The sequence below is a fragment of the Rhinatrema bivittatum genome, chromosome 1 (genome assembly GCF_901001135.1).
Source record: "Rhinatrema bivittatum chromosome 1, aRhiBiv1.1, whole genome shotgun sequence".
Classification (NCBI taxonomy): Eukaryota; Metazoa; Chordata; class Amphibia; order Gymnophiona; family Rhinatrematidae; genus Rhinatrema; species Rhinatrema bivittatum.
The window spans coordinates 481,510,611-481,526,710 of NC_042615.1; the positions used below are offsets into that span (position 1 = coordinate 481,510,611).

The 16,100-nt window shown below is 42.7% G+C and overlaps 1 protein-coding gene across 1 annotated transcript in view; it reads left to right on the plus strand.

The window, feature by feature from the left end:
- Positions 1-10,861, plus strand: part of LOC115097885 (sodium/potassium/calcium exchanger 2-like) — a 301,887-nt gene extending 291,026 nt beyond the window's left edge. The window contains exon 7 of the mRNA XM_029614039.1: positions 10,787-10,861. Within this exon, the coding sequence (XP_029469899.1) occupies positions 10,787-10,861 (75 nt within the window). The remainder of the gene's footprint in view (positions 1-10,786) is intronic.
- The last annotated feature ends 5,239 nt before the right edge of the window (positions 10,862-16,100 follow it).

A 16,100-nucleotide genomic window follows, 5' to 3' on the forward strand; every position in this document is an offset into this window, starting at 1 on the left:
AATGAGGGCTCATTTTGTTATAGCCCAAGAGACCAATTCTGATTTAGTAGGAAGCCCAAAGGAGCAAGAAACTGCCAGACAAAATAATGGCAATAATAATAATGTTCTACAAGGCAAGATCAACCAAAAAGAAGTGGTAATACCAATAATAATAATAAAAAATCATTTATATAACAAACAATGTCAGTGTCTTGTCCAGAGTGTTATCATTATTCTCCTCTATCTCTTTCTATTTCTTACATTCCCAGTTCATTAGCCCTTGTTAATTGTAACTGCTTCTCTTCATCACGTTATTTATGTTTTTTGGTTTGTATTATCCGCACCCCTGTTTTCTGTAAACCGACATGATGTGAACGAGTTCATGAATGCCGGTATAAAAAAACCTTAAATAAATAAATAAATAAATAAATCAATCATATATACCAAGGCCACTCAATCAGTTACATCACAGTAGATGCCAATCCATAAGCAACTACCTCAAGTAGCATTTATAATATACTTAGCTTTGATCACAAAGGAGTAATATCATCTGCAAAGAGACTATGGCAGTACATTATAAGTCAGAACCCCAACATGAGCCATGTTTTGCTCAAAAGAGCTGCATCAAGGGGATCATTTTCCTTAATTGTGTTTCAAAAGCCACAAATTATATTGCGCCTTCACTAAATTTCTTTTAAACAGACAAATGTTCCATTATTCCAAAACCAAGAGGCTTATTAGACCTGCTACAGTCTTTACAGATGATGTTACTCTTTTGTGGATCTATGTTAAGTATATTATAAATGCTAAGTTTTATGCCATATGATTATAACTTCTGAGTTAGTTGCTTATGTATATATGACTTTGGTATATATGGTGACACATTAGAGATGACGCCAACATTGTTGCATATGTGACAGAGCTGTAAATTAGGCCCTGCGTCACTGAGAAATTCCTTGGAAAAGATTCTGGGTGTGGGAATCCACTTGACCTCTACCTGGGGTTTTATGAATGATTTGAGCATCGGGACAATTCCATGGAACAGCCACTAGATGGCATCACGAATTGTGCAATTTCCCTATGCAAGTAAGCTTTGAAAACAAGTATGGAAAGCGTGGTCACTGATATAATTCTTCTGTGTATGTCTCCTTTAAGAGAGTTGGTGAAGGGGACCCTCTAGTGGGATTTCGCTGAGAATATATGTAGGGAACCCTTGGTTTCCCAAACTAAAAGGAGGGTACCATTAAGCTGGGGAGGATCTGTGCGGAAATGAGTGTGAGAAGTTTGGGTTTTATACCCCTATGTGGGAACAAGAACGTGTTATGTGCTAGCTGTTTATCTTCGCAAAGCACCTGCTGGCCTCATGGATTTTAGTCTGAATTTTATTGGAGTAGGAGCTCTCTGTCTCCTGTCTTCTAATTTTTCCTTTTAATTTATGGGAAAGGAGTAAAGAAGATCCCATTTAGGGGTCAGCCTCCCGGTGACTCATCTACCTAAGTTTAAAGATTGTTTGAAGCCTTTTAAGTCTTTTTTTTTTTTTTAGATTTCCCTGTGAGAGCCCATCCTGCTTGTTGCAGTGGATTGGGCTGTCACTGTACTCAAGGTTAATGTGAGGTAAGGAAGGTCCTGCATGTGATATATCTAATAACGAGCATACACGGTGATCCGCTGCAGAGGAAGAATATTTTTGCATTAAATGTTTCAAACTATCTAATATTTTATAAGCCATGGAAGTTTTTCCACCCTTCTTGCTTCTTGCTTAATTTTTCCCCTTCTTTTTTTTGGTTTTAAGTAATATTTTTGTCCACTTGGAGTTGATAACTCAAGGTATCTGTAGCCAGCCTCCTAAACCTAATGAAGAGAGTCTTTACTTCTGAGAGACACAGGAGTTACCAAGATCATCTAAAGAAAGGGATCCCCGGTGCCATGCAGTGACATTTATAGCAGGGGATTCAGTCTCGCCCCCTCAACCCCCCTTTCCCCCTCCCACATGCACTGCCTGTCTGCCTGCCCTCCCTCTCTGGTCTATAGCAGTCTCACTCCTCCACCCACTCTCCCCTAGATTCAAAAGACACATGGAACCTATATGGCATTAGGCCTGTTGTAACATATAATGGGTGTGGGCTTGGTCTTCAGAAAGCTATGAATAAACTATTATGATATATTAAACCTCCTATACCAAAAACAGCACTAACTGCCAGCACTCAAACTACAACACTAACTACGAAAAGGCAACACTGCAATTATTACATGAGGCTCTAAAACACCAATATACTTATTTAGAAAACAAAACAAGCCATGCTGCCTAAAATTCCTGTAAAATAAAAAAAAATACTTGTACCTAAAAATATTTTACAAAAGCTTTTAAAACTACATAAATCCCTTCTTCAGATGTCAGATCAGATACATTCACATCTCATGTACAGAATTTCTGGATAATATTTCCATAGCTCCAATAAAAGCTATTACAGCCTGCCAAGAATACAGTTTACCCCTAGAGACAAATTTGCCATTTCAACACAACATTAACTCCCAGGACTCAACAGCAACAACCCTACCCAGGAAAGAGCAGTACTGCAAATATTACATCAGGCCCTAGAAGACCAATACACCTCCTATTGAAAAAAAGAACAAGATAGACTGCTATAGACCCCTAGAAACTATATACTAGCAGAATCCCTCACCTCAATCATATATACAGAACACAGATAGACCCTTATATTGAATATGGAGGCAATGAAGACGCATCAGGCAGGTTTCATCGCAGGCAGGAAAAGGGCCGAGCACTCCCAAGAGTGCTCTTTTTATTGTACATTCATACAAAGGCAGATGATGTGTCATCACATGATTGGCTCCTTTCCACATAGCAACAGACGTGACTCTACACTATTGGCTTGGCTCAGGGAGTGTGTACGGATCATTTCATTGGCTGCTGAATTCTATACCTCCTGTCTTTGTCCTGCCCCTGACTAGGGTCAACTAGCTTTTCTTTCAGGCAATCAGGGTTAATTATAAGCTAGAGAAATACATTACAGTCAGGTATCCTCTCCTAGGCAGAGAGGCTTAAGCACAAGTAATGCTTTATTCAGCGCATAGGTCAGGGAGAAGGGAAGTTGGTGTTTAAACCCCGAAATGGCCTGCTGGCAAAGCTCACAATCCCCACACCCTTACCAAAAGCAAAACAAACAAAATAAAGAAATATAAAATATCAATCATAAAAATAAATCATAAAAATAAATCCATACTAATAAAAAGAATACATATTTAAAAAGTGAATAGATCTCTCTCTTTAGCTGTCATGGGACAGGCTTCACAACAGCCTGCTGAGTTGTGAGGTGGGCAGCAGCAGGAGTCGCGTTTATTCAAACATTATTTCCTGCTGCTGCGGGGCCAGTCTCATAGCTCTTACCATGACTACTGCTGTCCATGGGGGGGGGGTTAGCTAGTTGTGATGCAATTGATCGGATCGAGCAGGGTTTTGATTTACCCAGTGGATAGGAGAAACAAGAAAGATACTGTTATGAATACCGGCCGCGGCTCGCCGCGACCGGGACCTACCGCTGTCCCCAGGGGCCGAACGGAGCATCGACGCTGACGGGGCTCGTCAGCAGCAGCTTCCCCAACATGGCCGCGGCGTCTTCTCCGCGCGGCTTGGCTCCGCCCCCTGACCTGCTGCTAGGGCCGCGCGGGCGGCTCTGGCTCTGCCTTAAAGGGATACTCACAGGATGTGAGTCAGCGTCTTCCTGCGGCTTCCTGATTGGCTGGGACTATTTAAGCAAGGTCTGTGCCCTCAGACCTTGCCTTGACTTCTTGGCTCCTGAGTTGCTTGGTTCCTGATTCCTGTTCGTCTGTCTGCGCTGATTCCTGGTCTGGCTGACGTTCCTCCTGGTTCCTCGATCCCTGGCTTGGCAACGTACCTTCTCTGGCTCTTGACCCCTGGACTGGCTGTGAACCCTTCTGGCTTTCGACCCTTGGACTGGCTGCGGACACCTCTGGCTCTCGACCCTTGGACAAGGCTGCGGACGTCTCTGGCTCTCGACCCTGGGACTGGCTGCGGACACCTCTGGCTCTCGACTATTGGACTGAACTTCCTTAAGAGATCCTCGGGGTTTGCTCCTCGACCTGCTGGAGGCGCCAGCATCTGGATTACACGACCTGCAGGAGGCGCCTGCATCCAGATCTTCATTGTTTCTACCTGCAACTCCGAGGACCGGCCTCGCCTACCGACGGTGGCCTAATCAGTCATCGTTGGACTAAGGGTCCACTTCACCGATCATAACAGATACAATATAAGGTAACAACTTTGTTGCTATTAAAGGAAGTAAATTAAGGTTATGAGAAGTGCCTACCTGGTGCTGCCTAAGGAGTGGAAAGAATTCAGGAAAATACAAGGGAGAGTAAAGTACCCTTCAGGTGCTGCATAAGTAAAGTGTGTAAAGAGGATTTCTGGGATAATATTAAATCTGGGACTGAGTTCTGATTAAATATTGGGACTGTGTGTATATTCCAGCTGCAGTCCATGGGAAGAGAGAAGAAAATACATTGGGGAAGTGAAGGAAGATTCATTTTAATCTGCATAATCTGAGGAAGTTTAATTGAAAACAATGAGGAATTTTGTGTAAATATGGAGCTTCCACTAGAGCTAGAGACCTTTCGAGAAGAAGTGGAGTCACAAGATTATTCTATCTGCTGTCTTATTATTTATTTCTGCTAACCAATCAAATGCGAGAAGTGTAAATATTATTAAATCATCTGAACAAACTATCAGTGAAGAAGTTAGAAATCACAATTCTCTGCTATGCGTTTATTGGATGCTGAAACTGTAAAATTATAGATGCTGTGAAATAAGGACAGAAATAGGGCTTGAAATGCAAAGGAAAAGAACTGGGTATAAGAGCTATGGTTCATCCCCACAAAATGGACCTCATGGCTTCAGGTTAAAGCTATCCGGTAGGGAGAAGGAGTTGAATAGAGACTGAGAGGAGTTGTGCAGAAAGAGTCCGTCTCTACAATTTCTTTCTAGGTGCCCCTGGGTGCCAAGTTAAAGGAGCCAACCCGACCAGGGGTTACATACATAATCCTGAATTCAGAGTTAACGGGAGGAGATTTCTGGGTCCCACAAGGAGGATTCAGTGCCTGGGGCGCCTCTCCCAAGGAGGCGGGATCTGCAGAGGTTTTCCCCCTCAAAGGGAAAAGGCCCGAGGCCTTTTCCCTTTGAGGGTCAGGCAAAGCAGAGTCAGTCTGTGTAGGCACTCCAAGGAAGGGTGAAGAGCAGGAACGTAGAAGCAAAGGAATCAGGAACCAGGATCAGCGAGGAACAGGAACACGAGAGAGAGACGAATCTCTCAGAAGGCAACGAGTACGCAACCGGTGAGGAGACCTGTTGCAAAGGCCTCCGCTAGGGAGCGGAGGGCGGGCTTAAGTACCGGTACTCCACTGACGTCATCATCCGGGGCCGCGGCTTGGTTTCCGCCGCAGGCCCTACTTAAGCTTCAGTGATGCTCGTGCACGCGCCTAGGGAGGGGTGCGGTGCCGAGTAGCAACATATCTCTGCGGGCCATGCAGAGAGGCCCGATGTGGAGCAGTGGAAATGGTAGCTGGACTGGGAACACCTGGGTTTGTAGCTGAGCCAGAGGTACCAGGGGTGGCCCGAGAACGGAGCTGGTGGCCTACCGCCACAAGGGATGAAGAACCAGGCACAGGAGTTACTGCAGAGAGGTGAAGGGGCCGTGCCGCGGGTCTGCTGTGGACGGCATGCGTAACAGTACCCCCCCTTTGTGCACCCCCCCCTTGGAGGTCTGGGTTTGCCCGGATGGGCTCAATGAAAATGCAGGAGGAGGGTTTTATCCAAGATGTTTCGAGCTGGTTCCCATGAGTTTTCTTTGGGGCCGTAACCCTCCCAGGAAAGGAGGTATTCCCACTGGCGGCCCCTACGGCAGACATCGAGGACTTCCTGACCCTTGTAGGTCATATCAGTCTCAGCCACCAATGGAGGTGGTTCAGGAGCCTTTTGTGAAGGTCAGGACAGGACCACTGGTTTTAGAAGAAATACGTGGAACATATTGTGGATTCCCAGCGTAGGTGGCAGCCGAAGTTGATATGTAACTGGTCCAATGTGTTGAGTGATTGAAAAAGGTCCAATGTACCTTGGTGCAAACCTATGAGAGGGTATCTTGAGCCGGATATACTGAGTGCTCAACCAGACTTTCTGGCCAGGAAGGAATTCAGGGGCCGAGCATCAGTGACTGTCAGCAGATCTCTTGAACTGGGAAGCGGCTTGGCGTAAGCGAAGGTTTGTCTGTTCCCATAATGCCTTGAGGGCATCAGCAGTAGCCTGCACAGCAGGGGAAGGTACTGATAACTGTATGGACAATGGTGGTCACGGTTGCTTCCCATAGACGATAAAGAATGGTGATGTGCCTGTAGCAGTGGCGATATGGGAGTTGTGAGAAAACTCCGCCCAAGGAAGGAGTTCAGACCATGTGTCTTGGTGGTGATTTATGTAGGCACAGAGAAAAGCATTTAAAGAGCAATTCATATGCTCAGCTTGTCCATTGGCATGAGGGTGGTAAGCTGTTGTCAGACGATGTTAATGCCGAATTTACGACAAAGGGTGCACCAATATCTAGCAACAAATTTGGATCTCTGTCAGAGACAATGTCCTTGGGTAGGCCATGTAATCTGAACATGTGATGAAAGAATAGGCGTCAACAAAGAAGATAGATGCTGAATGTCCTTAAAAGTGTTTAATACTGTGGAGACGTATAAAATTGCCCAACTCAGGCTGAGTTTCGCCACTCCACAAGTGACTGCCTCATGGGCTTGCTTGTACAAAATTCAAACATAAGTTGTTAGTGCATCAGTCTATTTTGTAGCATCATAAATTGGTGCATGTAATTTGTGCCCTATTTTGATGTGCTGTCTCCACTCCTATCGATATTTCGATGTGCTGTCTCCACTCCTATCGATAGGAGTGGAGACAGCACATCGAAATAGGGCACAAATGACGTGCACCGATTTATGATGCTACAAAATAGACTGATGCACTAACATCTTATGTGTGAATTTTGTACAAGCAAGCCTGGACGGAGCTGGCGGCCTACCACTGCCAGGGATGAGGAACCAGGCACTGGAGTTACTACAGAGAGGTGAGGGGGCCATGCTGTGGATCTGTTGGTGTGGAAACTTGGGTTACTGTGGGTGAATGTGGTCTGACTGAGTATGGTTGGTATGGAAAGAGTGAGAGTTGTACTTACATACATAAAAAAGAGTGGCAAAGTGCATTTAGAATTCTTGATGAAGAATGTTATGGTTTTATCATATTTCTATTTTTGGAATTTGGCTTTATGTTTATATAACGAGGAAATTGTGTTAAGTTATATCAAACTTTTCCATGTGCATTTTGCTGCTGAATAAATATTACTTAAAAAAAAAAAAGAAATGGACAGTCATAGCCAATAAATCAGTTATTTTGGGACTTTATTGTACAGTAAAAGCCCTCTAACCCTATTGCATATTAACAAAGTAAGGAGACCACACCATAGATTTTTTTCTATCTGTGGGAACTTGGTGTTGCATTTGCCAGTCCGCGGGCTCCTCCCCCAGACTGCTGCACTTGCCCCTGGGCTGGGCCTTCCCCTTCTTTGGGACACCGCCAGCCTGCTTGTCCTCCGAGTGCAGCTGGATGCCGCTGACTCAGCTGGTCCCCGCTGACCCTATGTTGAGCGTGTGCCGACTTCCCCAGCTTTAAAGGGCCAGCAGCGGGAAAACTCAACAGACTGTCCTAAATGACATCACCCTGTCTGGCCTATTTCAGGCCATGGCAGTCAGCCCTCTGGTGCTTTGGCACCAGGTCTCACTACTGCCTCAGCATTGCTATCTCTGCGTTCTCCAGTCCTGAGCCCTTGTCTTCAGTTCCAGCGTCTTTGTCCTTCAGTTCTTCTGGTCCTCATCTCATTCATCTTCCTTTGGTCAGTCTTCAGTTCTTTGTTCTTCAGTGTGCCTTGCCTCCTCCTGTGTTGCTCCTCACCTTCCTTGCCCTGCCTCTCCATCCTGCCTTCCCTTCAGACAGATTCCTGGTATTGACCTTGGCCTGTCTCCTGGACCTTTCTTGAACACTGCCTACCTTGACCACTGCCTGACTCCTGGACCTCCCTGAATGCCACTTCCCATCAACCCTCGTCCATCTCTGAAATCACCCGGCAAGCTCAACGGAGGCCCCAACCTAAGACCTGCCAGCCCCGGCACCCAAAGGCTCAACCCAAGAGGAACATGGGCTGGTATAGGCGAAGCTCCAGTTGGATCTCTGCCTCCACCTGCCATCAGTGGGGACTGGCAGGGCTCCTCCCTTCAGGTTGAGCCAACTCCACCTCTGTCCAAGGTTTCCATGCTTCCAACACTTGGAAGTGCTAGTGTGCTATGCCTCTGCATATTGCATAATGCCATCTCATTTTGATCACTGTCTTCTTTGGCCCTTAGAAACCAAAATACATCACAGAATATATATCATGTTACCACTCTGCAGTGCAAGCATTGCTATAAAAGTGGAGCAATCAACATTCTAAAGTGGACATCTATCAGATCGTGGCCCTCTATGGAAGACTCCATTTCCAGAAATTGTGAAAAAAGGGGTCAAAGATACACAAGGTTGTCTTAGCCCATGTCACCTAACTGGCATTGCAAAACAACAAAATTGTATTACAGAAAAAATAACATTCACTTTATATTGTAACTTCTGAATATACTAGGACACATAAAAGAAAAAAGGCTGCATGACAATTCATGTGCTGACTGCAGCATTTCCTTTGTTTCTATTGTTTATCATAAATAGTCGTCATTGCTAAATTACATTTACTGTCAAATATTACATTTACTGCCAAATTACACTTACTGCAAAATATTAGTACATTTATGGTGCAGAACCTAAAAGGAATAGAAGAAACAGTATTCTACTTTAAACAGAAGATGCTTACCAAATTACCCTGTAAAAAATGAATAAAACAAATTGCATTGTAAACGTGTTTACAATGAGATCCATTTTCAGCCTCTGTCTGGCTAGTAAGACTAGCCAGGTATACTTATCTAGCTAACTTTGCAGGGATATTCAGTGGTGTGGGCTGAAAGTTAGCCACGCCACAGAATTTATCTGGCTTACTTTAGTACAGCTCTATGGCTGTCCTAAAGAGCTGTGTTAGCTGGATAACACTGATAATCTTCTTTTATCTGGCTAACTTAGCCGGATATCCTATTCCATCCCAGAATACACCCACCCTGCCCCTGAGTTAGCCGGATAAAATGTTATCCAGCTAACTCGGAGCCAGGGGGCAGTATTAAAACATTGCGCATGTTAATGGCAAGTCTATATGTAAGTTACAACAGCCCTTGAAGTAGACTTGCGTACATAAGTCTGCTTTAAACTTTATATCAGCAAACCTAAGTGCACACAATTTTACTTGCTTTTTGATGTGCAAAGGCCTGCCAAGAAAATTTACATACAATTTTTTTAATTTCAGAAAGTCTGGGCATAAATCCCATCCCCCATCCAGACTCTACACCCTATGCACATAAAAGTGGGCGCATACAGTGTGTATGCACAGAATTTTATCTGCCTATTTTAACGCACAGATTTCTAAAGTGCCATTTTTGTAAACCTCTACTGCATCCACAGAAGTCTCTTTGAAAATCACCTTACCTAAGGTGATTCAAAAATCTAACAAAACCAGTTGCTCTCAGACTCAGAGAGAGTAACTTTCAAAGGCATTTCCACATGTAGTACGATGTTTCTCCCACCGAAAACGGCCTTCTTTCAAGCTTGTTCACCCAATACATGCTTGGGTTCTCTTTACATATGTTTAGCCGGACTGAGCAGACGCATTCCCAAGGGTGAGGTTGGGGCAAAGTTTGGATTTGCATGCATGCTTTCCCATTTTCAAAAGTAGGGGCACCACATTTCCTGAAAATGTTCCACATACAGAACAGCGGGTGTAATTGCATGCGGGTTAATTTGGTGGGGATCATTTTCGAAGGGGGCTTCAAAAGTCTGCTTTGAAAATTGCTGTAACTGGTGCACCTTTTTGCTGCTTAATTTAGGTGGGACTGTTTGAAATGCACGCCTTCAGTGACCAGTTTTCAATCTGTCCGCATGGGGATAAAGACCGCAAGTGATATTTATCTGTGGGCTTTGCACCAATTCTCAAAGAGAAAATGAGAGCATAGTTTCTCTTTGAAACTTGTGGCAGGTGCAAGATTCAGTCGGGGTGCGGTCCTGTGCACCTTCTTTTTCGGGCAGGTAGAATTTTGTTGAAAAAAAATGCCTGAACATCTGAATATGAGATGAATGCCCATACTTTTGCACCCCCCACTCCCAACTAAACACAGCCCCGGAAAAATGCCTCGTCTTAATACAACTAAAAGAACGCGTGCTATGGGACAATGTGCAGACCTTTAGCCATGTTGAAGGAGATTGGTTATAAGATGGCGATTGATGTGAGTCAAACAATTTTTTTTACCTGCGAAAATTACTTTGAAAATTGACCATCTAGTTTTGTCCTAATTTTTCCTCACTTATAAATTCATAATTTTTTTAAATTCAGAACTATTTACTGTAACCCCAGATCTTAATTTTGACCCTCAATAATGTTAGATCATTGCCGTGTACTATGTAAAATCTCATTCGGATAGATTGGAATTTTACACGGGAAAGCCATGCGATGCTGTACTAAACTGTCATTTCTCTTCACATTTTGGTATAAAAACCATTCTCTTTCTTAGTTGCTTGTTTCTCATCTCTTCACTTTCTTCCTTCTAGAGCTGGAGTGAAGCCAGATCCGCATCCACCAAGGTCAGTACAGTAACTTTAAACTTCAGTTTCACTCAGTGTTAGTCTAACATAAACAAGAACCTTTTCATTTTTCATCCAAGGCTATTGATTAATGTTGAAATGTTTTTGCGTGATATACGGTGCTATTATATCAAATAGTTCTGTAGGCCTATGGAAGGCTAAAATAATCTCATGCTATGTAAAGATCCAGACTCAAAAAGCCACTGAATCAGAGCAACTGATCTAAATAAGTGTACTGTTGAATATATCTGGATAAAGTTATCCAGGTAACTTTAGAAGAGGTATTTTTTTGAGCCAGGCAGCTCCGTCCAGCCAGCACTAAATATCAGCGGTGACCTGCTAAAGTGTAACTGTGTTGCAGGAATACTGCCAGCTATCCATGTAAATTTTGTGCAGGCAACAACTGGCCCAGTCAACATTTTGCCGTGTTGAGAGAGAAAATTTCAAACCTTTTGCGTGGCTGACTTCCAAAAGATAGCCGGACAAAAACCCTCTGAATATTGACCTCCTAGTTATTTTCCTCCATGTTTTAAGAGTCCGCCTGGAGTTTTCTGCTCCTTGCTGCAGTCTGACCCCTGCTACTCCCTGTCAAGAACCTGCTTGTGGAACAGAAGCACCAAAGTAGATTGGAGGGCCAGCAGAAAAAGAACAAACAATTCCTAACATGTACTATGTCTAAAGCTTTTTCTTCTAAAGCCAATGTTTGTCTCTGACTGTCTGCAAGGAAAGCTTTGTAGAGTCAGGCATTCAGCGGGAGGCGTTGTTTTGAGAGGCGATGCAGCACAAACTCCAGAGCAGAGGCAACGTGTTTCCAACTGTGGTATCGAGCCATATAATTATAATTTCACATTCAAAACCCAATATATTTACCGTGAAGTCAATATTCAGAGGGTTTGTCTGAGAAATGTTTGGAGTTCCCCCAGATAAAATCCAGGATTTGAATATTCCCCCTGCCCCCTCACACTTTCTGGCTAAAAGTTTACTGGGTAACTCATTAGTGGCCCAAAAGTCAGGCAGAACAAAGAGGGAGTGATGGGGGCATTAAAGGGGGCAGCACTGGAGAGCACTGATATCTGCGCTGCCCAGCTAAAGTTAGCCTGGTAGGTCTGGTCGGGAAAAATACCTTCCCTAAAGTTATCCTCATAACCTTATCTGGGGTAACTTTAACCAGGTATATTCAGTAGAACATTTATCTGGGTATGTCTATCTGGTTAAACTGGCCCATGGAATATCGATGAAATTTATTTAAGCTTATTTTAATATAAATGGATGAACGCTTCGCCTTTATAAGGGGGGCATGGAATTTCCCTCCATTTTCAAAAGGCCTTGGCAAGGACTAGTAGGTAGATGAAGAGGGCTATGGGACCTGTGACTGGACTCTGTGCTTTCTAACTTTGAAAAAGCTATAAATAAGTTATAACTATAGAACTGCTGTGTTTGAGAAGGCTTTCGCCTGGTGAAAGTAGAAATATATAGTTATAATTGCTAACGTGGTTTTAAAGAATTTCTATTTACTATTTCTTTTGCTGTTTAAGATATAACAGGAAGGTCCATGCTCAGGGATGCATGCAGCCAAAAATGTTGGTTTGGTTTACTGTATTCGTTTTTGGCCCATTTTTTTTAAATCAAATTTCATTTGGGGAAGGAGGGGGGGGTGGGTATATTTGGATTTTTTAAATCCCTTTCAGATTTTATGGATTTAATGAAATGAATCAAACTTTAAATGAACTTCATTTAAAGTTAAATTTAGTTGCCATGATTCATATTGATTTATCTGCTGATTAAAACCAGAGGGTAGGGCGGCTCATTGGGATGCCATCAGCCATTATGAAAGCTGCTTTGCTGATTTTATCGTAGGTTAATGCGTAGCCATCAGTACAATTCATATCTTTATGCTGCATCCAGTTGATACTGAGGTTATACATTTTCACAGAAAAAAAACGAATCATGCATGAAGATTAGCAATATACTTTACAAGACAATATGGTACATTTAATCACTCTACACAAATAATCAATAGTAACTTGTGTTCCTTGTTAAAAGGTCATACATCTTTCAGTGCTGGAGACAGCAAAGATTTTTCATTTATGTTAATTTTTTTCCTAAGTTTTATTAACTTGCCACTCTCCCTCTGGCAAGCAGATTTTTATTTTTCTGCAAATGCACCATGTATTGTTCTCCATTCACCAGTTAGATAAATTGCATGGCAACGTGTCTCAAGGCAAATTGAGGGGTTAAAAATGGAATTGTTTTTCAGGCATCAGTTGGAAACTTTCCTTCAGTTAAAAGAGTATTCCCAGATGTGACAAGGCCAACTCAGAAAAAGAGGTCACAGTTTCTCATAATGAGGCCCAGAGTCCTACAACTGGGGGCACTCTTCCTATTAAAATATCCATGTAATGTTATTTAAAGTATAGCGATACGTCATATATCTTTTTTCAAGCATCTCAGCTTTCACATTTCCTTTGCGATAAGTCATCTGCTGAGAAGGTGTCTTTACCACCAACAGTTGTTTTCTTAGTTAGGCAGGAACTGCGTTCTGTATTAAAATAGTCAGGTCCCTGCTTAGCTATGTTTACTTTGAGTTTCTGAATTGAATTTTCTTTTTTGAACATCTTTCTCTTTTCTTTCTTTAACTCATTATTGCCTCAACTAGTGTCTGGATTCCCACTGTTTGAGGACTAGGATTTGGAAATCGGCATGCTCAATTTCTTATCATTAGATTTTTCTCATTCAATTACTTATGTCTATTTGTGATTTCCTTTTCAAGTGTATTTTTTGGAAAACTGTATATTAAAAATGCATAAATAAAAATAAAAAAATGGAAAAAAGTAATACTTTTTTTTTTTAATTACTAATTTGGCCTCTAGAGAGAGAATACTTCAAAATATTCAGGTTTTGCAAAATAGCATTTTTGGAAAAAGGTAAATTCACGAGATAATTGAGCTGTTATAAAGAAATTTAGTACTCACAGAAGGAGGAACCACTGTATTAATGCACTCCAATCTGCCCAGGAACTGACCCACAAAGGGTTATTCACACAGACAATCAGGCCATTATTAATCATTGCTCCAAACCTAATAAGATGAATATTCTCCAGACTAGGAGTGGAAGATCTGTTGCCACAGTCACACTGCTCCCATTGTAATCTATGGAAGCAGTTTTGTCGCTTTTATTTTGTTTTCTTCTCATGATAAAATCAACAAACCTAGCTGAAATAAGCTATGCCTGAGAGAGAAAGATGACAAAACTCTCAGCTCTTGAAAAACCCCTGGCTGCACTTTTTTATGGCCAAAGTTGCTTTTCAAGAGACATACCATTTCCTCTACAACAAATATTGGCACTTGCCTCTTTTTTGTAAAGTGTGTCATCAGGCTATATATCCTACACAAGCAGCTTAACCCTTCCATTCTTACCTCATCCTCAGCAGTGTACTCACAAATATATGTGCTCAATTTCTCATACTCATCATTCATACAAATATGCCTATAAACAATGATACCACACAGCATATTCGCCAGAGAAATCACATTTTTACTAAAAATATTCAGTTAAAAGAAGAAAACATACTTTCTTTTTCTGCTTTGCACTTTTGGGAGTAGTGTTTCGTGTTGCACCCTGTATCTCTTGTGAAGATAGAGGGCCTCCTTCCTCTCCTCCCTCAGTTCCAGTCCTGCCTTCAGTTTGTTCTTGAGAACCAGCATACCATAATGGGGTTGAAAGGGAAACAAGGGAAATCGGTCTTCTTAAAAAGAAAGTAAAACCTAACTCAGAACTCGGAAAGTAAGACTGTAGACAGTACTTAAGCTCCTCGTCCAAAAGGGCCATGTGTTCAACTCCACGAACTATGCTAATAGTGCATATGTGCATTCTTCCACTGGTGAAACACCTGACCTGAAGGAGTCAAAACCTGGTGAGAGAGTATACAGAAAACTCCCTCAGACTAAATTGAAGAACCAGACGCAAGCTGTCTGGCCTGGTCCTCCTTAAGATTGAGATCCTCAGGGGATCCCAGGTGAAGGAAGGAGCTCTTCACTAGAGTATAAGACCTTAGAGCTTAGAAGAGTTAAGCAGTTCCCGAGTATCAGGCAAAGACCTACATATGTTAAGACCTGTTATGTTTAATTACTGTGCATTACCTGAAGCTAAGGTGAGTTGCATTGTTTGTTTTGAGCTGCCTTCTTTTCACTGTAAATAAAGTGCACCTAAGGAACAGCCAGAGTCTGCCTGGTTCCCAAACCTATCTTCAGTAGATCATGCACACAGCTACCTTCTAGGGAGTCACCTTGGAGAAGAAAAGACCCAGGAAAAGATTCTGGCACAATTCTATTGGCCAGGCCTTCATAAACAGATCCATTTGAATTACCAGTCCTTCTCTACCTGCCAGCTCACAAAGCCTGCTGAAGTACGAGCGGCACGTCTCATACCAATGCCTATAATTGAGACCCCTTTTGAAAGAGTGGACTTGGATCTTATGAGGCCACTAAAGAGATCTACTTGAGGAAATAAGTACATTCTCGTATACTAGACTAAGCCACCAGATATCTGGAAGTAGTGCCGCTATGGAATATGAAGACCCTGATGGTGGCGACTGCCCTAATGGAGGTTTTTTCACAACTTGGGCTATCCAAGGAGATCCTGATGAATCAGGGTACCCCTTTTATCTCCAAGATAATGAAACAACTCTGCACCTTGCTCAAGGTAAAAACTCTGCAGACCTTGGTGTATCACCAACAGGCAGAAGGCCTGATTGAGCGTTTCAATCAGATTTTCAAAACTGTTGAGGAAATTTGTGGACAAAGACGGTAAGAACTGGGACACATTGCTACCCTATGTGCTGTTTGCAATCCACAAAGTTCCACAGAGCTCAACGGGGTTTTCCCCATTTGAGTTACTATATGGAAGGAGACCAAGTGGAATCTTGGCCATAGCTCATGTAACCTGGGAAGATGATGCTCAGAATACAAGATCACCTGAAATGGGCTGGTGAGGCGGCCTACCTATGTCTGAAAAAGGTTCAGAGTTCCCAGGCTCGAGCTTACAATTGCCCCATGGTCCAAAGAGTATTTCAACCAGGGGACTGTGTCTTTGTTCTCCTCCTATCATCAGAAAACAAGCTGTTAGCTTGTGGAAAGGATCCTATGAAGTTCTGGAGAAAACTGGGCCCATGGATTACAAAATAGCTCAGTCAGTTAAATGGAAAAAAACTCAAATCTACCACATAAAATGGGTGGCACAGGAATGCAGTGTGGTACAGGAAGGAGAGTTTGCCCCAGAGGTT